Below are 23,871 nucleotides of genomic sequence, written 5' to 3' on the forward strand. Positions count from 1 at the left end.
TCAAAACAATTTTATGAGATGAAATAACACAAGACACTTACAAATGCAGGCACTTTTATAAGATGAAATAGCACAAGACACAGCCGCACTGAAACAGCAATGCTAGTAATGAGCAAAGGCAACAGAGGGGATTAAGCTCTATCTACTAGAATTACTGTAGTTCTTGATTTTTACCCCTCGGCCCACCTAGAACGATGGATTAGCCCACTGATGACGTAGTGATAAGGCATTATTATTACGGCGGCGACGGTATAACGCGATTTTCGCTTTGGCTCATGTGTGATTTTTGTCTGCAAGTAACATCAGGTGAATGCTAAACGTAGCGACATGTGCAGCAATCATACAAGTTTACGAAGCTTAAAAAATGTCAAATGTGTGAGAGCTATATTTCCCATTTAATGTTGTCATTTGCTCTATTCACAAGATAACAGGTGATATTCACAAGATAACAGGTGATATTGTAGGCTGACTTATATTTTCAGAAGCTCACATTTTTCAGTTCGAACAGAAATTTTGTGAGGCATGATAACATAAGCACAATAAAAACAGTTTGCAATTTCAGGTTTATTGGGCTTTTCTGTTAGTGCAATCTAATTATAAACCTTTTGTAAACTCAGTCTTGCTGTATTTGCGATAATACTGATAACTGGAATTCTATGGATTTTTACGTTATTATGGTGAAATGCATTTCCCCTTCCAAGAAACCTTGAATCATATAAAAAATATAAATTTTCAGAATCTTCTCTTCATTCCTATTTTTTAAGCTTTGTAAATTTGTCTCACTTGTGCAATTTGTGTGTCCTGTGTTTGTCGTTATTGATTGCTTATCTTTTTTACTGTTTTAAATTTTACAATAAAAAAAAAATGTCAGTGAATTTAGATGTCAATCAAGCAAACCACATCTTGTCAAGGTAAGGTGCTTTATTTACTGTAATATTTATTTATTTATTTATTAGAAACTTAAGATGTTTAAGCTTGTTTTAGCAATTTTATTTGGTTTCTAACTTTTTTTTTTAGTGTTTTACTTACTAGACTGAATTTTTATTTTTTTATTTTTTGAGTGCTCTGTTCCTATCTCTATTTTTCCCATAAGTCCTGTTGTTTTTAATCCTCAAAATACCATAATGAGATTTTTAGGAACACGTGTACTGTGTTATATGAGAACTGACTGTATAGTGAAACGTCGATATAGCACCATTTCGGATATGGTGGGGGGGGGTGATCATTGCCCCAAGAGGGGCATAAGAATGTAGTTTTAAAGCCAATAAATTACCAGCCAGTTGTCTTGACACTAGGTTTTTTTATTGATTCTGATATTTACTAGTTGGGATTATGTTCACACCAAATTCTGCCAAAAGAGCCAGACATAATGAACAGATAGGATGTTAAATTTAATTAACTATTCTTGTGTGGTATTTCCATTGTGCCCTGTTGACTAATCACAAGTTACAGGGGTTGAGTGTGAATCAGTAGAATAAGGCACTTAGAGACCAGACAATTTTTTTTTATAACAAACATCTGAAAATTTTAATAACTAATGTTAAAATGACAGTACACATAAATACGTCTTAGCAATACCAAATAAACCTTAACTTATGTATATTGCATGTATCAGATATCCTTTCACTTACAAAATAATAGATATTACCACCTTTTGGTAATATCTATTATTCTTGCCTAATTTCATATTATTTTATATTCTATTCAAATCACCAGAATTTTTCACCTTACATTACTGAGAATAATTACCTTACATGCTAATATGATGTTCTCTTAGTTACATTAATATTTTTAGTCAGAGCTGTTACATCTACAACTCTCCCATCCCAAACTTGTATTGTTTCAAAATTTTTTATATCACACACACACACACATGAAACACTTTTTTTTTCTTTTTTTTTTTTATGAAAACCCCAAACGTGAAAGGTATCAAAACCTATAGTACTTAGTACCGTGCATGGGTTGAAGGAGAAGTATGGGGGGAGGGGGTTGGGATGCCGGAAACTTTGCTCTAGAGACTAAACATGGGTTTCACCACTTCAAGCCTCCAATAAGCAAAGTGGTGGTTTTAATTTTTCCTTAATATACGAATTCAGATAGGTTTGTGGGCTTGGTACACCCAGGGTACACCTGAGCTGGATATCATCATTCTTCTCTTTCTTGGTGATTCCCTCCTACTTCTGACTCTTTGTCTCTCTCTTTCTCAGGCTAACCTGGAAATTTTTTTTAGCTGGTGCAGCATAGCCTCAGGTTTTCTTGCACTATATGGCTAGTAATAATAATAATCTCTGGGTTTTGAGGTATATAAGTGTTGTATCTGCTCCACAAACTGTCTTAAGGTCTTAAATTCACATTCACAACTAAAATCTTTGATTCTGTCTTGGCTTGATGTGCACAGTTAGCTGCATATATTAATGTACATTAAGACAGCAAGCACCATTAAGTCAGTTTTCATAGTTCTTTGTGTGTCGTCATGGGTAGATCCATTAGCAGAGAGCCTAAATGTCTTTAGAGTCTAATTTCAGTATTAGAACCTTTCAGAAATTAGTCAGGTGGTGATGGTATTAGACTGTGTAAAAAAACAAAAGGTTGTACTTTGAATAGGAATTTTTCCTTTTTTTTTTGACTAGAGGCCAAAACCAATAAAATGTTGAAAGTTGTAGGCTGCTTGGGAAGGAAGCAGGCTGCAAGGACAGTTCCTTATCAGTAATTATGCATTTTTTTGAAATAGTTTATAATCAACATTTATATTTGTAGTTTAATTTTTTTTTTAACTTTATAATAATTAAATACGAAAATAGTTAAAAAATTTAGTTTTTTTCCTCACCTGAAATGTAGTTCAACTGATGGATTTTGATGATCTTAATCCAAATTTTAAGCCAGGAATTGGTTAGCACCCAGAAATTTAGAGAGGAATATAGGTTGTGTTTATTTGAATTAAATTTTTAATGAAACTTGATTGAGTTTACAATAAATGATGTTAAAGTATACCAGTTTTTGTTTGTTTTTTCTTTTTTTTTTTTCCCCCTTTTCTCAATGATCATGAGTCTCTGATGTTACTGGGCATTTTCTTTCCTTTTGTAATTTCTCGCTGTTAGCAAATGTTTGGCAAAAACATTCACTCTGTTCATCATTTACATAGATAAGATTGTCTGGGAAAAAAGTCTTAATGGGAAAGAAAGAAGTATAGTAGAAGTAGTAGCCAATGATGCAAGTAAACAAGCTTATATAGCATCAACCAAAAAAAAAAGAAAATGACACACTTCTCTCATCCATACCCTCCAATAACTTTTCTAGTTCTTCCTTGAATTTATTCAGACCATCCACAACAACAGATGGAAGCCTGACCTGCAATCAACCACCCACAAGCTGAGGGCAAACAAACTTCTGCACATCTATCCTGCAACCATTCTTTCTCAACTTACATTTATGCCCCTTCATGTGTGTAATCTCAGCAAGAGGAAGAATAACATTCACATTCAACTTACTCAATCCATTCAAGCCCTTAAACACCTCAACCAAATCACTCTGCAGATGCCTAGTCTCCAGAAGCTGGAGTTTGCAGAACTGAAGCCTACTTAAGTAACAACACCCTTTTATTCCCTTCACCAATCTGGTTGCTGTTCTCTGCACCCATTCTAGCAGATCTACATCCTTCCTAAAGTGAATCCTCCAGACTTGTACACAACAAGAGCAGCCTAACCATGGCCTTGTGCAAAAGGATAATAACCTCCTTATCCCTGGTAGCATGTCTGCATTGCTCAGAGAATTTCATATGACTGCACAGTTACCCCCAGGTCTTTTTCATTTTCCACTACCCTGAGTGTAATACCACACAGTTGATAAGTTACTCTGGGATTGTTACCACCCGCAGTACCACCATTAGAAAGACACAATATGGCCCTAGCAGCCTATGTGTCAAATTCAACAGCAAGAACAACCCACAGTACCTTGCATTTGTCGATGTTAAACTTCAACTGCCATTTCTCAGCCCATTGACCCAACTTTACTAGATCTTGTTGCAGTAACTCACCCCAATTGCTGTTGTTAACCATCCTGCCAATCTTTTTATCATCAAAAATTTAACATTAAGCCTTGATGCCTTCATCAGTATCATTAATAAATATTGAAAACAGCAATGGGCTCAGCATTGAATCCTGAGGAACTCCACTGATAACATTAATCCACGAAGGGCAGTGCCCATTGAAAAACTAGTTGATCCATTAGTCCATAGCAGTAACTTGTTGTTAATGCCACATTCCTCCTGTTTATACAGTAGTCTTATGTGCAACAGTATGAAAAGCCTTCCTGAACTCCAAGTATATAATATCAAAATTATTTTTTACATTCAGTTCCTTTGGTCAGTGCATCATAGTAACCTATCAGATTGGTTAGTCAAGGCTGCCCCTTAACAAATCCATGCTGTGACTGCAGTATAATTATATTACTGTCCAGATGGTCCTGCATTACTCCTTTAACCAGCGACTCCATTTTCCCTGACACAGACGTTAAGTTAGCTGATCTGTAATTACTCATGTCACCTTTTGATCCTCCTTTAGGAATTGGAGATACATTTGCATATCTCCAGTCCATAGGGATCTCCTCTGAATCCAAGGATGCTCTTATAATTATGTCTAAAGGCTTGCTTACCTGCTTTGCTGCCTCTACTAATATGTCATTAGGCTTATAACACACTCCCAATCTCAAATTTTCTTTTCCAGCGCTTATATCCCCCCTCAACCTGACTCAACATTGCACTGGTCACCCATGTTGATTGGATGCACTGCCTTGGTTTTAATATGGTTTTTAATTAACAGCATAACTCCTGTCTTGTCTGTCCTTCCTGTACTCCCCATATTCAAATTTGGGATCACTTAAGACTGAGTGACACCATGTTTCTGAAATCCCAACAGTGTCTGTTTCTGATGACCTAAATCAGTACTGCAAATTCATCAGATTTATTTACAATGCTCTTGGCATTAGTGTACATGCAAGTATATGTGCACACATTCTTACTCCTAGTTACCCTCACACAGCCCACGTATTCACTTTTTCTGTGATGACCCACGGCGGGGCCTGAAATCCCAGACTCCTTGCTTTCCAGTAGAAGCAGTGCAAGAATCGCCATCATTTTTGCCTGTTGCTTAGTTGATCCATTAGTCTGAGTATCCTGTAATGCTAGCAGTTTTCTGATCCATCTGTTACTGCCTTTGTAGCATCAGCAAATATTCCTGTGCCCCTCCTATTTAAGTGTATCCCATCCTTGTAAAAACAGGGCCTCCTGTTAACAAACACACACCACTCCGAGAAAATTCTACCACTTGAGCCTTGCACATTCTCTCCTGGGTCGAATTGATTGACAAGGCTCTCAACATGTATTCCCTCCTGTTGTGGCTGGACAGAATTGCAGATACCTTCATATTCAGTTGTTAACAAACGCACACCACTCCGAGAAAATTCTACCACTTGAGCCTTGCACATTCTCTCCTGGGCCGAATTGATTGACAAGGCTCTCAACATGTATTCCCTCCTGTTGTGGCTGGACAGAATTGCAGATACTGTCATATTCAGTTGTAACTCAAAAATTTTTGCCAACATTGCCCTGTACTTGTTAAATAAGTCTTCTGCTACTCTTAATATCATTAGTGCCAATGTGTACCACAATAGCACCCTTTGCTCGCTATAGTTAAGATTGTCTGTGGAAAAAGGCCTAATGGGAATGAAAGAAGTGTGGATTTTGTGGATTTCAGGCAGGATTTTGGTAGCATATTCTTAATCAGGGTTTTATAGTTATTTGCTCAGTTGTTGCCTAAAATTGTTCCCAAACTTTCTTGAAGAATTTCTATGCTTTGAGTTCCAAAATATTTAACACTCTTTCAGCATATTCTTCTTTCTGTAACTTTCAGATCTGCACGTTTGATTTTGGCTTCAGTAATCTGCTTTAAAATTGGCTTTAAATATTGAAATTAGCTCTATTCATGTCATTTCTTTTACAAAATTCTTTATTAGTGGTGGTTTAAAAATGTTTGTTTGATCAACTAGTGGCTCATAGATGATATTTTTTCTTTCCATGTAGTACAAAGGTTTGTGCAGTGGTGGGGGGGCACACTTTTATGATTAATAGTTTTTGCTTGACTGTTCCATTCACACCAAAACCAATACTGGTTTGTATATCTAAATTAGATAGTATATTGAGGTAAACTCCTCTTATTATTTTACTAGTATATCTAAATTGTACACATAATAACTTAATCTCTGTAGATGCGTCACTTATTGTTCAATACTTTTCTTTATAGGAGATTCATATCATCATAGAATTCTTTTATGTGGCCAGCATAACTGATTGTTATAGATGTATTGTATTTATATTTCTGTTGCGGTGTAACACAATGTTTAGACTTAATTTTGCTTCCATTTGTGTGGTTTTTGTTCTCCTTTGTTGGCATTAAGCAGTCTAACAACAAATTAGTAAAGTGTATTCCATAGCAAAATGAGAAGCAAGTTCTTTTTGTTGTTGCTGTATCTGTATCCCTTTTTTCAGTAAATTCCATTTCTTTTAACCTAGACCAACAAGCTGTGCCTGTGCATTAGATAGACTTAAATAATGCACATAATCTTTTAAATCACTTTGAATTTTATAAGATGTGGCTTGTTTGGGTGTGAGCATATGTATTCTGATTAAGAGCTTGCATGGACTGTTTTTTCTTAATTGTTCATTCTTCCAGTGAAATTTTATCAAGCAATGATGGCATTGTAAAGTGCTTTTCCTTACCTACCAGTACCATATACCTCATACAACCTGTAGATCAGGAAGTCATACTGAGTTATAAACAATATTGAGAGAAATAAGTAGTATAATATTATTATTAGTGGCAAATGTGCAAGAAAGCAAGTTTATAAAGCACACTTTTTTGTTCAAATTTCTCTGCTGTACATTTGAATTTTAATTTTCAACCACATTAATTTAATTACCTTTCATCCCTTCCGCACTTCACATTTGTATCACATTTCACATTACACTTTTGTAAATCTGTATTTATTTTAATTTACATTTTTAACTTTATTTTTACACTGCATAAGGACTACCTTGTCTACTAGTATTACGATAAAGGCCGCATATTTGCTTCCCCCCTTTTTCTAATACTACAGGCAAGTTTAGTAACACAGTGCCTGATGCATGGTCAAGAGTAGTCCCCTGATGAATTTCCTGACATTGTATCAGAAGATGAAATGCACAAGGCATAATTTGTTATGGGTTTAGGTAATTAACTATATGGCGTCTCCGTAGCCAGGTGGGAAGGAGCAGCAGTGCATACCACACGCTTCTTGATTAGACCAGGGTTCGAGCCCGTCACTACCAAATATGGAGGATGCGGAAAGGTCAGGGAATGACCACCGCATATTCCGGAGCAATATGGCCTTAGTTGCTAATGCTCCTAAAAACCAAACAACAACAACAACAATTAACTATATAATATCGGTGTAGATACACCATAGTTTACCCACAAATTTGAAATACGTATGTAGTGTAAAAGGCATCATTTTAATTGTATCTCATATTGTGGCTGCATTCACAATGAGATAGCTGGTATTGCACTACTTGGCATGTTGCATTACCGGGTACCTGTCCACTCACTGATGATGAGGCCAAAAAGCTTCGAAACGATCATCTGGGTGGTGGTATTCTCTGAAAATAAATAACAGTACTCTTCTCTACTAGAGAAGCGTTATTTATTTGAAGTAATGCAATACCAGCTATCTCATTGTGAAGGCAGCTACAATATGAGATACAATTAAAACGATGCCTACTACTACATAAGTAGTTCAAATTTATGGGTAAACTATGGTGTATCTACACCGATATTATATAGTTAATTACCTAAACCCATAACAGATTATGCCTTGTGCATTTCATCTTCTGATAAATAGTCAGGAAATTCATCAGGGGGACTACTCTTGACCATGCATCAGGCACTGCATTACCAAACTTGTCTGTAGTACCACTGACAAGTTTGGTAACCCAACCACTGCCATAGACCTTTCCTCCACCTGTCTAAATTGCTCAGAGAACTTAATGTCCAATTATATATACAAATTCCTTTCTTTATCTACTGTTTTTGGTTCAATCCCACCTAGTCTATAAGTTTTTTGGAGTCATTCTTTAAGTGTAAGAAAGATCTTGCTGTATTTAAACGTAGTTCTCACTTTTCTGTAAATCTCCGAAGTCCATCGAAATTTCGTCTTGAAGTTCTGCTTGTTGTTGATCATTAACTACTCTTCTAATCTTGGAGAAGACTTTCTATCCCTTTGACATTTAAGAAAATCAAAAAAAAAAAAAAAAAAACAGCAGTGGTCCCAGTATTGATCCTTGGGGAACCCCACTTCTGAGATTAGCCCGGTCTGAAGGCTAACCATTAATCACACCTCCTCTGACCTGTAGCCATCCTGCAAACCATATAAAGAGTTTACCTACGAACCCAACATGTTTAAGCTAATAACATTTCATGCAGGACTGAGTCAAATGCTTTGCTGAAATACAAGTAAAGAATGTTGAAATCTTTGCCTAAGTCTAGTGCATGAATGACTCAGAATAGTTAACCAGGTTGGTTAAACAGAATTTTGCCTTTACAAAACCATACTGTATTTCCTTCAGGGTTCTATTTTTATCTTAATGAACCTGTATTGTGTTCTTGATCACTGCCACCATGCTTTTGCCTACCAGTGAAGTCAGACTGACCAGTTAGTAGTTGAACCTTAATGGTTTGGTGCATTCTCTTGCTATCTCCATCAAAATTACTGGGTACATGCCATCAACTCAGGAGCCTAAATTTCCTTTAGGCTTATAACAAATAATCTTCTGAAATTTCAGTGTTGCTAATTTCATGCTTTTTGGCTTCACTTGTGCAGTTTCTCCTAATCATGAAGGGTCTTTTTTTTCCCCCTCTCCCCCAATATTTGGTTCATCCTCAACATCAGCTGGTCTATTTAAGACTTTCCTACACCCATTACACAAGATTACAATCTGATTCATTCTCTTCTCTTTTTATACGAGGAAAATTCCTTGTCCTCGTTCTGTTCTCTTAGCTTTTTCCTATCTACCTTTACCAGTCTAAATGTTTCTGTGATACTATTACAGCCCAGTTTGTAGCTGTTATAGGCCTCAGTATTTTTTATTGCTTTATATTTCTTCTCTATTAATCTGGCTAGCTCACAATTCATCCACCTTGAAATCTGCTGTGCAATGTTTTAGTGACATGTACATATCCAAAGCTTTTGTGACTGACTATAGCTCTAAAGGTATACCATATTCCTGTGTGCTACTACTTTTGTTAACTTAATTTATCTCTTTAACAAAAGTATGAGTTTTTTATATATATGTGAAATTATTTATTTATTTTTCTGTACTATAGAATTTTGTAATATATGTGAGCATATATTTGTGATTTCTTTTTTACAGAAGGAAACATATCTGTGTACAGCATTAAAGATGCCAAAGAAAGATTTTGAGTATATTGGTAAGTATAATTAATTAGTGTTTATAAAAATCTGCTTTTTTTTTTTTTTTTTTTTTTTTTGTTTTAACAATCCCTTTTTAGTGAATGCAGTTCAACAAAAGAATATGTGAATATATGCTAGTGGTTCATGGGTTTAACAGGAATATTTTTCTACCCATTAGATGCTGTTGGTTAGAATTATTTTCAAATTCAATTGCACAATTTCAGTTTCTTGAAAAATTAAATTCTTATTTCACATATAGCAGAAATTTGATTGCATGTTCCTGCAAATTAAAACTTGTGGAATGGGGTTTCTATTTTAATATGTTACCTTATTTAGTCTGCTATGATTTCAAAATTGAAATCTATTTTTAGGCACATGTGTAAATGCAAATAGCACCTATTGTCTTTACTATGTATGTATGTATGTATGAATGAAAGTTTTTGATATTACATGAGAGAGAAAAGTCACATTGTTAAAATTTCAATGGATGTATCGCTGGTCCCCAAGGAGTTTTCATCCACTATTTACTCTCACAGAAATCTATGCAAGTCTGTTCAAAAATTAGATAATGTATTTTTTTTTTTTCTGGTCCCATATTATTACATAGAAATGTTTCACCCCCCCTCCTCCTTAAAACCGTGTATGAGTTATTGGCTGAGAAGATACAAGATTCTTGTAGACTAGAATTTCTGTTGAATTATTTTCATGAAATCATGTGAAGGAAGGTTGTTGCAAAGGAAATGAGATAAATGAGGAAGACGAAAAGTTGGTTCTGGGAGTTTGGACATAAATAGATGCTATCTACTGATGGCATCATGTGTTAGACTAGTCTGGAAGAAAATTACAGTTGTCTCTTCAGACAAATATTGCCCATGGAAGTACCTGTTGAAAAGGCATGTAGCCTTTCCTGTAGATACTGAACATGAAAACTGAACATCTGTGAGACAAAGAGTGAAGATATTTTTTTTAAGAGACAGGTGATTAATTAACTGGACTGTTCTCTTTTGGATAGTCTGAAAGTTGCAGAGACATTTTGAGGGGTCACCTAGAATGTCTTATAATGGGGGATTTTAACTTTCCTGATATTGATGGGAATTTGTGGGTTGGTCATTACTCACAAAACACCAACATGACTTTTAGCTTTATTGGATGACTGTTTTCTACAGCAGCACATTAGAGAAGCAACAAGAGGAAGCAGTACTTTTAATCTGCTTATCAGCAGCGATTCTTCAATGATTAAGATCTCGCAGTTAAAAGGGCCCTGCTCTGGTTGGCAGTGATCACAGTGTGCTGATGTGAGTTTTACTTTGAGACATAACTACTGTTTAGGGTAAAGGGAAGGGCTTTCACTTTTGTAAGAGTCACTACAGAGATCTCAGACATTTATTAAATTCTGTACAGTGGGACTGTCTGATGTTGGAAACAACAAATTTTAAATGGGAAGCATTCAGGGAAGTAATTGTAGAAACTATTACTTTTCATACCAATTAAGAAATACCACTCCAGTCTTAAACCTAAATGGATATCAGATGAACTGATGAGACTTATGGCAGAGAAGAAAAATGCATGAGATGCATATAAATTAACAGGTGATACAGAAGCCTATAGAAGATATAAATTAGTCTATAATCATGTCACAAAGGAGGTTAGGCAAGCTAAGGTAGATTAGGAGAAGTCTCTGGAAAAGAATGCTAAGAAGAGCAGCAGACTTTATTTTTATTAATAGTGGAAAGAAGGAGTCGAATCACATTGGTCCACTTGATATTGATGCTTTAACTATTGATGATCCTGCTCAGGTTGCCAGCAAACTGAATAGGTATTTTGCATTGACATTCACAGGAGTTCTTTAGGGAGTGTAATTCCAAAAGTTCATCAAACTCTAACAGGGACATAAATGAGTGGATACTGAGAGGAAAGTGGAAGAGAAATTGTTGAAGCTTAACATAAAAAAGACATCCGTGATGGATGTGATCATGGATGTCTCAATTATATTAAGAGATGCAGCAAAGGAGGTAAGCAAATGCTTAGCCATAGTTATGAGAGCATTTTTGGATTCAAGAAAAGGAGCAAAGACTTCCTTACTTATATTAACAGTAGAAAGAAGGGATTCAATTACATTGGGCCACTCAATGTCTATGCTTTAATCATTACTCCTTTGTTACTCCCAATGGACTGGAGATGTGCATATGTATCCCCAATTCATAAAGGGAGGTAAGGTCAGTGTTGATAAAAAGTCACAAGTTAGGGTTGAATGTGAAAATGTCTGCAATTCTAAATAGGAGGGAGTATATGATGAGAGCCTTGTGAATCAATTCGGCTCTGTAGAGATTGTGCAAGGCTCAAGGGGTAGAATTTTTTTCAGCCTGGTCTGTGATTGTTAACAGTAAAGACTGCTTCTGCAGGGATGGGGTACACTTAAATAGAAAGGGTACAAGAATATTTGCTGATACTATTGAGGCAGTGTTAGGTGGGTTGGAAAACTTCTAGCTTGGGGGGGGAGATACACAGACTAAAAGGTTAACAGTGGCTGCAGGCAGAGAGGCAAAAGTGATTCTTGCACTGCTTCTATTAGAATGAGCAGCAGCCTGGAAAGCAAGGCAATGGAGATTTCCAGGACTGCTGGGAGTCATAGTGGAACAAATAAATACATGGGCTGTGTAGGGAAAGTAACACTAGAAACAGGTGCATGTATGCTTGCATGTACACCAGTGCTAGGAGTATAGTTAATAAATTTGATGAGCTTGAAGTGCTAGTCAAGACATCAAAGGCAGATATTGTTGGGATATCAGAGACATAGTGTCACACAGACATAAGTAGTGCAGAATTGGAATTTGGGGAGTACAATGTGTACAGAAAGGATAGACAAGGCAGGAAGGGAGGAGGGGTTAACTAAGAAACATAAAATCTAAGGAAGTGTATCCAATTGATGTTGGTGGACAATGCAATGTTAAGTCTGTTTGGTGTGACATGAGCACTGGGAAAGGAAAAATAAGAGTAGGTGTGTGTTACAGGAATGAATAATTCCTGTAACATACACCTACTGAATCTGATGAGTATAATGAGTAGTTGTGCAGAAGAAATAAAGTGAGCCAGTAAATCAGAATGGCTTATAATGGGGGATTTTAATTTCCAGATATTGATTGGAATTTGTGGATTGGTCACTCGCACAGTAGAAGACTTTTGTGGATTTATTGGATGACTGTTTTCTGCAGCAGCATGTTCAAGAGGCAATCAGAGGGAGTAAAACTCTTGATCTGATTATCAGTAGTGATTATTCATGCATTAAGAATTTGCAGATAAAGGAACCACTGGGTGACAGTGATTACAATCTACTGATGTGAGAATTATTTAAAGATGTAACTACCATCAAGGCTAAAGGGAAGAGCTATTGCTTTCGTAAAAGTGACTACAGGGGGTCTCAGACAGTTTTAAATTTTGTACAGTGGGATCAACAGATGATGTTACCAATGTTGAATTCTAAATGGGAAGCCTTCAAGGACTTAATTTTGGAGGCTACTAGGCTTTTCTTTCCAACTAAGAAATACTGTTCAAAGTTTAGGCCTAAATGAATGTCAGATGAACTAATGAGGCTTGTAGCACAGAAGAAAAATGTATGAGATACATATAAAGTATCGGGCAACACAGAATCCTGTGGCAGATATAAACTAGTCTGTAATCAAGTCACAAAGGAGGTTAGGCAGACGAAGGCAGATTACAAGAAATCCTTGGAAAAGGATGCAAAGAAAAATAGCAAAGAGTTCTTTACTTATGTAAACTCTAGAAGGAAAGGGATGAATCAGATTGAACCACTTAACATAGATGTGTTGACTATTGATGATCATGCTCAGGTAGCTGATAAACTGAATGAGTATTTTGCACCTACATTCACACATGAGGGAGAGGAGGGGAGGACAAGTTAATCAAACTCTAACAGGAAGCTAAGTGATTTTGTAATAACTGAGAGCAAAGTGGAGGAGAAATTGTTGAAGTTAAACATAAAAAAGGCACCTGGGGTGGATGGGATCTATCCAGTTATATTAAAGGAAGTAAGCAATCCCTTAGCCATAATTATGAGAGCTTCCTTGGACTCGGGAGATGTCCCTATGGAATGGAGGTTTGCAAATGTATCACCAATTCACAAAGGGGGGTTCAAAAGGTGACACAGCTAACTATAGACCTATTAGTTGTGTTCCGGGGAAAATAATGGAATCACTGGTTAAAGAAGCATTGCAGGATCATCTAGACAAGACTGCAGTAATAGTTAAGACACAGCATGGGTTTGTTAAAGGGAAGTCTTGTCTGACCAATTTTATTTGATACTGCGATGTGATCACAAAGGAACTGGATGCAAAAATAATTTTGATATCACATACTTAGATTTCAGGAAAGCTTTTGATACTGTTGCACGTAGAAGACTGCTGTACAAATTGGAGAGATTTGGTATTAAGGGTAAGTTATCAGAATGACTAGATCTGATACCTGAAAATTTTCATAAATTTTTTTTTCATTAATTGTGTATACTTAACAAAAGTTCATGTTCTTCACATCTTTAATGAAAAATCTGGATTAAATAAATGAAATTCATTTATGAAATAATTATTATTTACAAATTGGTTATTAACATCTGCAATTACGGTGGAAAAAATATTTTGGAATATGTTTTTTTTTTTTTTTTTTTTTTTTTAATTTTTAAAAAATTTTCAAGTAACTTTCCTCAAAACTTTTTTTTTTTTTTGAGTTACCTGAAAATATTGTTGAACTTGCAGGCATTCAAAATTTTCAGAATAATTTTCTGATTCTTTATTTATAAATTCAATGAATTTATCACACACTACTTTTATGTCTGCAATTTATTATTATCCTCAGATATCGTTTTCACAGTTGCATATACCATTGGAAAAGCACATGATAATGCCATATTATTAGTTTGAAGGCATTTGGAAAGATTTTTAAATTTTTGAAATTTGAAATAATGCTTTAAAATAATTTTAAACAAACATGAACCAGTAATATAGTTTTCTACTTAAATAGATTTCATTTGAGATTGTTTGTGGTGAAACAAGCTTAAGATGGAAATGTTAAGTTTTCACTTATACCATTTAAAGTTTTGTAAATCTGTATGAAAATTCAAGATTAAAGGTCATCATAATTGCCAAATATTTTCCTTAATACTGCATCAGTTGACCACCATCTTGTTTGGCCAATTGCAGAAACAACTACTTTCGTATATTTTCAAAAAGCTGTCATTCTTTTATAGCCACTGCATAAAAAATTAACTAGTTCTGTTATTAACCCAAATAATGAAATTGATTGAATTGTTTCTGATATAATTTCTTTCAAAATGAGATTTAATTTATGGGCATAACAGCATACATAAACATTTGAAAATAATTTTTGCTCAACCAGGCTTGAAACCCATTGTATTGACTACGCATATTCGATGCTCTATTTGTGGAATTTTCAAGGCATTTAGATATATTGATTTCATAGCTTTTAAAAAGCAATTCAATTACATTATATATGGTGGCTGATCATAATAAAAGAAACTAATAAAGAATGTTTTCAATTTAATTTTATTGTGACAACAAAAAAAAACAAACAAATCATATGATTTAAGAACTAAATATAAAATTTCATCAAAATTGGTAAACCCATTTTTGAAAAAATGGTTTTCTTCAAGTAAAGTTTATTGACCTTGGCAGGTAGAAAGTTCAGTTTCCGATTAAAAAAAAAAAAAAAAAAAATCACTTAAAAATATTAGTGAAAATGACAATGAGTTTTTTTAAAAAGTGATTTTGTGGTTCCCCCTCTGATCGGGGGTCTTAGGCAGATGTATTTTTTGCTGTAGGATAGCACGCCACTGATTATATAGACCCTGCCTAGAACTATCATCAGAATCTTTCTTAGAAAAGAGTTGTTCGTACATTTGACCTTTAAAGACATTTTGTGATTATCAAACATTGTTACTTGATAGAAACATCCTGAGATGTATCAAGTTGCAATGAAAACATTTCTGCCTTTTTCATTTCATCAACAATTTTTTGCTTGATTAGTATGTTTATTATTTTATTCAATGTAGTTTTTTTGGGGGGGAGGAAGTCAACTCATTACTGCATCCTTTGATTTTCTTACTTTTAAACTTTTCAGTTTTAATTAATCTCTGTATGATTTTCTGAAGTTTTGTGGTTTTTTTTTAACAAAATCAAAATTGCTGTGATCCACCCTTTCATCTCCAAGTTCCGAGATGTTTTCTTCGAAAACTAATTCTGTGGTTGCCAATAAATTTTATAATATCAATAATGAAGTTCATGATTTTAAAATTTTCTTTTATTCTTTTTTCTTTTCTCAAATTTCTCATTTCTTTCAAAAAGCAAATCTAAATTTTTTGATTGGCTTAACTGAAAAAACAATTCAACTGAGCTGTTATGTCTTTTATTTTTTCATGTTCGGCAGTTCATTGGTGAAATATGCTTCCAGTTATTCATGCCCATTTAAAAAGAGCTAATTTTATCAGAATTGTGAGAAAAATTTAAAAACTACAAAATAAAGATTTCTTTTCCCTTCATATTCTAGTCTATAATAAACTTGCCTACAATCAGAAAAATCATTTTCCATTGGCTATTGGATGCTTGCTCAAAAAGGCTTTAATGTTAAGTGTGATGGTGCTACAAACATGTCTGGTAAAAATTTTCCTTGTATAAAACAGTTTCCATTTTAATAAGTTCATCTGTTTTTAACCAAGAATTATTTTCTCGATTCTCATTATCTAAATTTATTGATGAAGTTGATTCATTTGATTTAATTGCAAAACTGGATGAATAATCTATGGGCAATATTCATATATTTTTATTTATTTATTATTATTTTTTTTGTTATTGATCTTCTCTCCCTTTTTAAATGAGTTTGTACAAAATTAGTTAATTTTTGTCACTTTGCTGCTGCTTCACTTGAATTTTTTGTTTCTTCAACCTAATTTTCTCTGCTTCTCTGGCTTGTACCCCTTTTCTTTTTTTTACCATTTTCATTTTTAAGGCAATTTAGTTTCTTGAAAATTACAAAAGTTTTTAATAAAAAATTGTCTTCCATTTTGCATAAAAAAAGTTTATATGTGAAATGGGAGACAGTGTATAACATATCCATATAATAAGGAAAATGAACTGTCCTCTGCTTAAAAGCTCACTCCATATAGTTTAGTGATCAGCAGTAGAGTTCAGAAACTTTCAGCCAATCATTTAATCAGAGCTAAAAGAGATATGCTGCATGCATAAAAGGCAGAGGCACCCATCTTTCTTCAAATGTAATTAATTTATATTTCAAATTTCCTAGTAAAATAAAAGATATGAATTAAATTAAAAGTATTTACATTAACCAAATAGTTTTAACATTAATTATAAAATTAACTTAAATATTTTAATAAAAAGGATCATAAAATATGACATTCTATTTTAATAGCCAACAGATTATATTTTGAAAAATAAATACATATAACAAGTCTCATGAAATCACTGAGATAAGCATTAGTTAACTGCGATCTATCTATGCATAGATTTCAATATTTTCAATGTTTAGATATGTCTCTAGCCTCCCAACTTTGGGAGTTTGTGCTTGAAAAATTGTTTGACTCAAAAGTATTTTTCAATAGGCAAGAAGTTTGACTATTATTATTATTATCAGCTATATGGTGCAAGGAAGCCTGAGGCTTATGCTGCACCAGCCAAAAAAAAAAATTCCCGAGTTACCCTAAGAGAGAAAGTCAAAAGGGAATCACCAAGAAAGAGAAGAATGATGATATCCAGCTCAGGACCCTGGGTGTGCCAAGCCCATACTCACCAGATGTGAGCCCCTGGACTATTCCAGAATTAACAGATTAAAATCTCAAACTTGCCTCCTGGAATTTTAATCACAAGAAATATCTAACTAACCTCTAAAATACACATTTATATATAAACATATAATGTACAATTATTGTGACGTGCTGGATTAGGTGTAATGTCAAGAGTTGCCAATGAAATACAGAGAAGTAGCCACACTTTCACTACCTGAATCATAAAATAGATGGTGAGCCACCCTTAAGCAATATTTGGCTCCAACAATTTGTACTTACTTAGCAGATCAGGAAATAAAATTGTGAAAAACTTTTTTAAAATTGAAAATGGAATGTGTGATGTTAATATATGCATGTTATTATAACAGTGAATGCAATAAGAAGTTACGAAAATATTTTATTCACACGTACCAGAATGAAATGATCAACTATTGTATTGAACTGTCACTTCCAAGTAAGTTTCACTAATTGATTAATAAATTAACTGACTGGCAGTGTCTGACACTATAACACGAGGAAGCTATCGTGTTCTATGCAATGGTGTTGAGAGCTAACTTGGGTCGTGTGTGTGTGTGGGTATTCCCCTTGCCTCTCAAATCATAAGGATGGCCAGCATGCAGATTTTAAAGAGAAATATTACAGATGATATAAAGCATAATTTGGAGAGATTGGCTACCCCAGTCATAATTCTCCATTCTCAAATTGGAATTGATGTCAGTTGTTTGTTTGCACTATGTTTACAGATCTCACATTGTAGAGTGTTTTAAAAAAAACATCTCTCTCTCTCTCTCTCTCTCTCTCTCTCTCGAGAGAGAGAGAGAGAGAGAGAGAGAGAGAGAGTTGTTTAAAAAGGGGGGGGGGGGGACAATGACTGAGGGGGTGAAATTTATAAGCACTAATGATCTCCAGCAACTTATTCAATTTAAATGTATTTATGAAGAATAAATATTTCACAGCCATGGTAAGTGTAATAAATAAAAGCTTGATACAAAAAAAAAAAAAAAAAAAAAAGAAAACTCTGCTCAACCAAGTCTGAAAGTTTCTTTGGATTCCAGGAGTGAAAGAGGTTGTGTAAAGCTCCTGTCTACATTTATTTATTCTAAGCCAAAGGAGAAGGCCTAAAAGTGGCAGACCAAAACTTTATTATCTTTGTTAATTGTAATCCATTACTTTTTATAAAAATTTATAATTTTTTTTAAGTTTAAGCTCAGTTTACATTAAATTTTTTTGTTACTTTATGTGCAGAGAAGTCACCCCCCCTCGTGGTTATAATATGGTTGCATGTTTTAATATGCCCTTCAATATAGAATCATATATAGAATTTAAGTACTTTTATGTTTAAAGTCTGTAATTAATGGATAATGTCATTATTTATTTTTAAAAAACCTGGTGTTTCAATTATCTGTTTTGATTTTCAGTGGAATTCGAGCCAAATGCCACAATGCATACTGCTCATCATATCCTTCTCTTTGGCTGTACTTTGCCAGGATATTGGGAACGAGATACTCCACGTGTTGTTTGGGACTGTGGTCAGATGGGTGGTGGACACTCAGAGAATTATGTGCAAAGTCCCACATGTTCTTCTGGCTCAGAGACTATATATGCGTGGGGTCGGGATGCCCCAAGGTTAACAATGCCTAATGGTAAGTTCTTAATATATATTCAAACTGTTTTATTTTGCTATACTTATTACTTTAGCATGTTTGTATATTTAGAATAGTTTAAAAATTATTTAAAATGATATATTTTAAAGTTTAGCCATTCATTAACAGAATCTAACTCATTATTATTACTTGCAGCAGTGTATCCGAAAAAAAGAATATGATATATTTTCAGATATGAATTTGAAAAGCTATTTTTACTGAACAGAAATTTATTGTGTCGGTTAATCTTCTAAACTTTAATTGGCATCAAAAAAGATAACTGGGGATTAAGAGCAGGGACATAAATGGAATTTGCTGAGATTAAAATATAGACCATATAACTTATTTGAAGTGAACAAGGAAGGTTTCAGAGGTGTTTAGGTACATTTTGTGGAAAGCTTTGCTTAGATAATAGAGAACAAAATTGCAGTTATTTGTTCTATCATAATAGGTGGCTAAGTGCAGAAATTGATGTGTCAGAAAAACATCACATTCTTTTCTCTCTCTCTCCCTCTCTCTCTGTGCGCGCACATGCTGTGAACATCATGCTCTGCACTGTTCCATAGTCTTTATTTTTGGCATTAGTCACGTGAATGCTATCAGCAGAAGCAGATCTTCTGTTGATAGCATTATGTTATGGTAATGCAGCTATTAGTATGACTTTTGTTGACTCATTCTTTTTTAGTGGCATAATTAATGCCACTGAACAAGAGTGTAATGCCTCAGCTCTCAACTATTTCTGTGGAATTTAACCTTATCTCTTCCAAGAGGATAAAGCCTTTTGTCCTGCTGTGGACTTATGAAAAGCTTTTATGGCTGGAACATTTTCCCATTTTAATCACCATTGAGAATTGTCAAGGAACACATCAGGTACTCAGGGTTTCATGACAGCAGATTTCTACTTGCAGTGCATCTGGCAGCAGGAACAGAATCACAGGACAGAAATTGCTGATTCCACAGGAGGTTCTAATTCTGCATGATTCTAATAGGAACGGAACAGAACTATTATATGTCTGCCTAGTGAAAAAGTTACTTTACTACAGAAGAGTTTTCTTTTAAGGGTATGAAATTTGTATATGCATGTAGTAATAATATTAATTATATGCAATCTGAGATTTTTAATAGTTATGACTAGATAGATAAAATTACAGAAATTGTAACTTTTGTTACAGAAATTCGGTAACAAAACAAAAATATATTTACAGTAAAGATCAATATATTTTTCAGCATGATCCATAATAAATCTGTGGTATTTATTGTCCAAAATTATTTTAAAAGTGGAGAATGATCTTTTCCCATTGACGGAAGTGTATGGGTTAAATTATTAAAATGGTTGTTATTGTTATTTGGTTTTTTTTAGGAGCATTAGCAACTAAGGCCATATTGCTCCGGGATATGCGGTGGTCATTCCCTGACCTTTCCGCATTCTCCATATTTGGTGGTGATGGGCTCGAACCCTGGTCTAATCAAGAAGCGTGTGCTACACGCACTGCTGCTCCTTCCCACCTGGCTACGGAGGCGCGCTTATTAAAATGGGATTCTTTGAAGAGTCTACTTGAAGTGGTAGTTCCAGTTCATTCCCATTACCAAAGTTATCTGTTCATCTTAAAATATGAAATCCTTTCAATATCTTTTCCTTCAAATATGAAATCCTTTCAATGGCTTTTTCTTAAAATATGAATTCTTTCTTAAAACATTATCAAATTTATTTCTTATTTTCTCTCTGTCTCCAGGAATAGTTGAAATTTCTAACTGATTATTCCCTATTTCTTCAATTGTACTGCTCAAAGAAAGGCTTATTTTTAAATTATGTTTAAAGTTTGGTTATAGAATTAAGTTCTATAACCAAAGAACTTAATTTGGTTATAGAATTAAGTTCTATATTCAAAGATTTGCCAGAAAATCTTTGCTAGCAAAAAGAATCAGAAAGCATTGCCTTACCAGTGCCAATTTAGCTGAAGCATCTGCCTTATCCAAAGCATTGACTTTTCTTTTATAGAATAAAAATTTTTAACAAAAAACAGTGCTACACTAACCAATGTTCCACATCTTGTCAGAATAAGCTTTGAAGCTTATGAAGAATAAGCTTCATAAGCTTATTCTTAATAAGCTTATGAAGATTTTTTTTTTTCACACTAGAAATAACTTTATTAACCTTTCCAAAATTCTCCTCTGTTGTTTCTGAAAGCTTGTGTAATCTATGGGCCAAGTGACTCATATGGATTAGGTTTGGATAGAAAATCTGCAAAATGCAATAAGCCAGTGGTTCCCAACCAGTGTGCCCCAGCACATTGATGTACCGCAACCCTTTTAAAGTGTGCCACGAGATTAGGAAAAACATCATTGAGTTCAGTGGCAATTATTATTTAGTTCTGCCATGAATGTGTGTCTTAACTTTAGGTGTGACTTGAGTGATAGGGAACCACTGGTATAAGCTGCTTGTATTGTATATGGATTAGCTTTACGAAATGCAAACTTTTTTTCACCACAAACTAATTCTCGCTCTGGCCTTAATAACTTTCAAGAATCATTCATAAATCTTTCAGTTGTGGAGTGATTTTGAGATCTTATGAGCAAGAAATGTGGATGAGATGGTTCAGTCTGATTTCTCACAAACTAAATACTAATAGTATAGTAATAGACATCAGCATTAGTAAAGGCATATGATGCAAGAAAGCAAGTTTATGCAGCATCAGCCAAAAAAAAAAAACCGCTCCCAATTCACCCCTCCATTCGTTCCAAATACCTGTCCAGCTCAGCCTTAAATTTATTTAGGCTATCAATTTCCACAACAAAAGATGAAAGTCTGTTCCACAAATCAACTACCCACTGGCTAAAGGCAAACTTCCACAGATCTATCCTGCAACTGTCTTTCCTCAATTTGAATTTATGCCCTCTCAGGTGATTATTCTGAGCAAGAGGAAGAAGAAAGAATCCCATCAGCATTGAGCATGCTCAAACCATTCAAGGCTTTATACAACTCAATCAGATCACCTTGCAGGTGCCTAGTTTCCAGACACGATAATCTGCAAAACTTAAGCCTTTCTTTGTAAGAGCAAACCTTCGTTCCATTCACTAATCTTGTTGCCCTTCTCTGTACTTGTTCCAACAGCTCTACATCCTTCTTAAAATGAGGCCTCCAGACCTGTATACAGTACTCAAGATGTGGCCTGACCATTGCCATATACAAGGGGATAATCACATCCTTATCCCTGCTAGAAAAATTCCTACATATCATTGACAAGACACCATGAACTACTCTTGCAGACCATCTGCACTCCCCAGAAAACTTCATACCTGCCTGCACAATTACCCCTGAGTCGTTTTTCATTGTAGTACCACAGAGTTGATACGTTACTCTGCGGTTACTGCTTCCCATATGTAGTACTTTATATTTGTCAATGTTAAACTTCATTTGCCACCTCTCAACTTTTCTAGATCCAGTTTTTTTTTTTTTTTTTTTTTTATATATGTAAACCACAAACACAAGAGGTATTAGAACCTATAGTACTTAGTACCGTGCTTGGGTTGGAGGTTGAGAAGTCGACAGAAGATATTTGTTGACATTGGACTTGAACTTCTGTAGACTGTAATTTTCATGAAATACGTATGAAGGAAGGTTGTTCCAGAAAACGGCAGTTGAATGAATAAATGAGGAAGATGAAAAGTTGTGGTTCTGTGAGTTTGAAGTTGGACAGTAAATGGATGTTGGCTGGTGGCGGCAAGTGTTTGGACCGTTTTGAAAGAGAGAGCGGGAATTATAGAAACCAATTCAGAACAACAGTGCCCATGGAAGTATCTGTAGAAGAGGCATGCAGCAGAAACAGTGTGTCTATGAGAGAGCGAGTGGAGAGACTCTGTTAGAGATGAATCATTAATTAACCTAATTGCCCTCTTCTGAATGGAATCAAGAAGCTGGAGAGGGGTTTTGGGGGCACCACCCCAGATGTGGGAACAATATTCCATGGCAGGGCGGATTTGCGATTTATACAGAGTAAGCAGCTGTTTGGAAGAAATGTAACGCCGAGAGTGAAAGAGAAAACCAAGTTTTTTAGATGCGGAGGAAGCAATATTTGTAATATGCTTGTGCCAAGAGAGATTAGAAGTTAGGGTAATCCCCAAAAGAGATATATCAGGCGCCTCCGTAGCCAGGTGGGAAGGAGCAGCAGTGCTTAGCACACGCTTCTTGATTAGACCGGGGTTCGAGCCCGTCACCACCAAATACGGAGGATGAGGAAAAGTCAGGAATGACCACCGCATATTCACGGAGCAATATGGCCTTAGTTGCTAATGCTCCTAAAAACCAAATAACAACAACAACAAGAGATATATCATTTTGCCTAGAAATTGGAGTGTCACTAAAGATAAGCATAGGAGCAGAAGAATCCTTTTTGTGAGATATAAGACAAGACTGAGTTTTAGAAGGGTTGAAATCAACTAAGTTGTCTTTGCCCCACTGGAGAATTACGTGAAGATCGGCATTTAAGGAATTAGTAGCAGATTTTCGAGAAATTGAAGCTGATTGAGCAGGACAAGGTTTCTCAAAATGGAAAGTGGAATGTGCAATGTGCTATCATTGGCAAAACTATGGATAGGATTTCCAGTCAATGGAAGAAGGTCATTAATATACAAGAGGAAAAGAGTGAGGGAAAGAACTGAACCTTGGGGGACACTGGCATTAGTGGAGAAGTTAGAAGACAGTGAGCCATCACCCTCAGTGAGTGATCACAGAGAAAACTGGATAACCAATTACTAAAAAAGGTTGGCAACCATAAGATGGAAGCTTGTTTAGAAGACCTTTATGCCAAACACGATCGAAAGCCTTTGAGATGTCAAGAGCAACTTCTTGTGTTTCCCCGAAGCTTTCCATTGAATTAGTCCATAAATGGGTAACATAAGCAAGAA

General features: G+C 35.0%; 1 protein-coding gene across 3 annotated transcripts in view; it reads left to right on the forward strand.

Moving 5' to 3' along the window:
* Positions 1-23,871, forward strand: part of Phm (Peptidylglycine-alpha-hydroxylating monooxygenase) — a 271,952-nt gene that overhangs the window by 9,479 nt on the left and 238,602 nt on the right. For all 3 annotated transcript variants that reach the window (XM_090389021.1, XM_090389029.1, XM_090389034.1), the window contains exons 2-3: positions 9,458-9,515; positions 18,742-18,966. In XM_090389021.1, coding sequence (XP_090245147.1) covers positions 9,458-9,515; positions 18,742-18,966 — 283 coding nt within the window. The remainder of the gene's footprint in view (positions 1-9,457; positions 9,516-18,741; positions 18,967-23,871) is intronic.

This window comes from Mastigoproctus giganteus, chromosome 2 (assembly GCF_048544385.1).
Source record: "Mastigoproctus giganteus isolate SK-2022 chromosome 2, ASM4854438v1, whole genome shotgun sequence".
In the NCBI taxonomy this organism is placed as follows: domain Eukaryota; kingdom Metazoa; phylum Arthropoda; class Arachnida; order Uropygi; family Thelyphonidae; genus Mastigoproctus; species Mastigoproctus giganteus.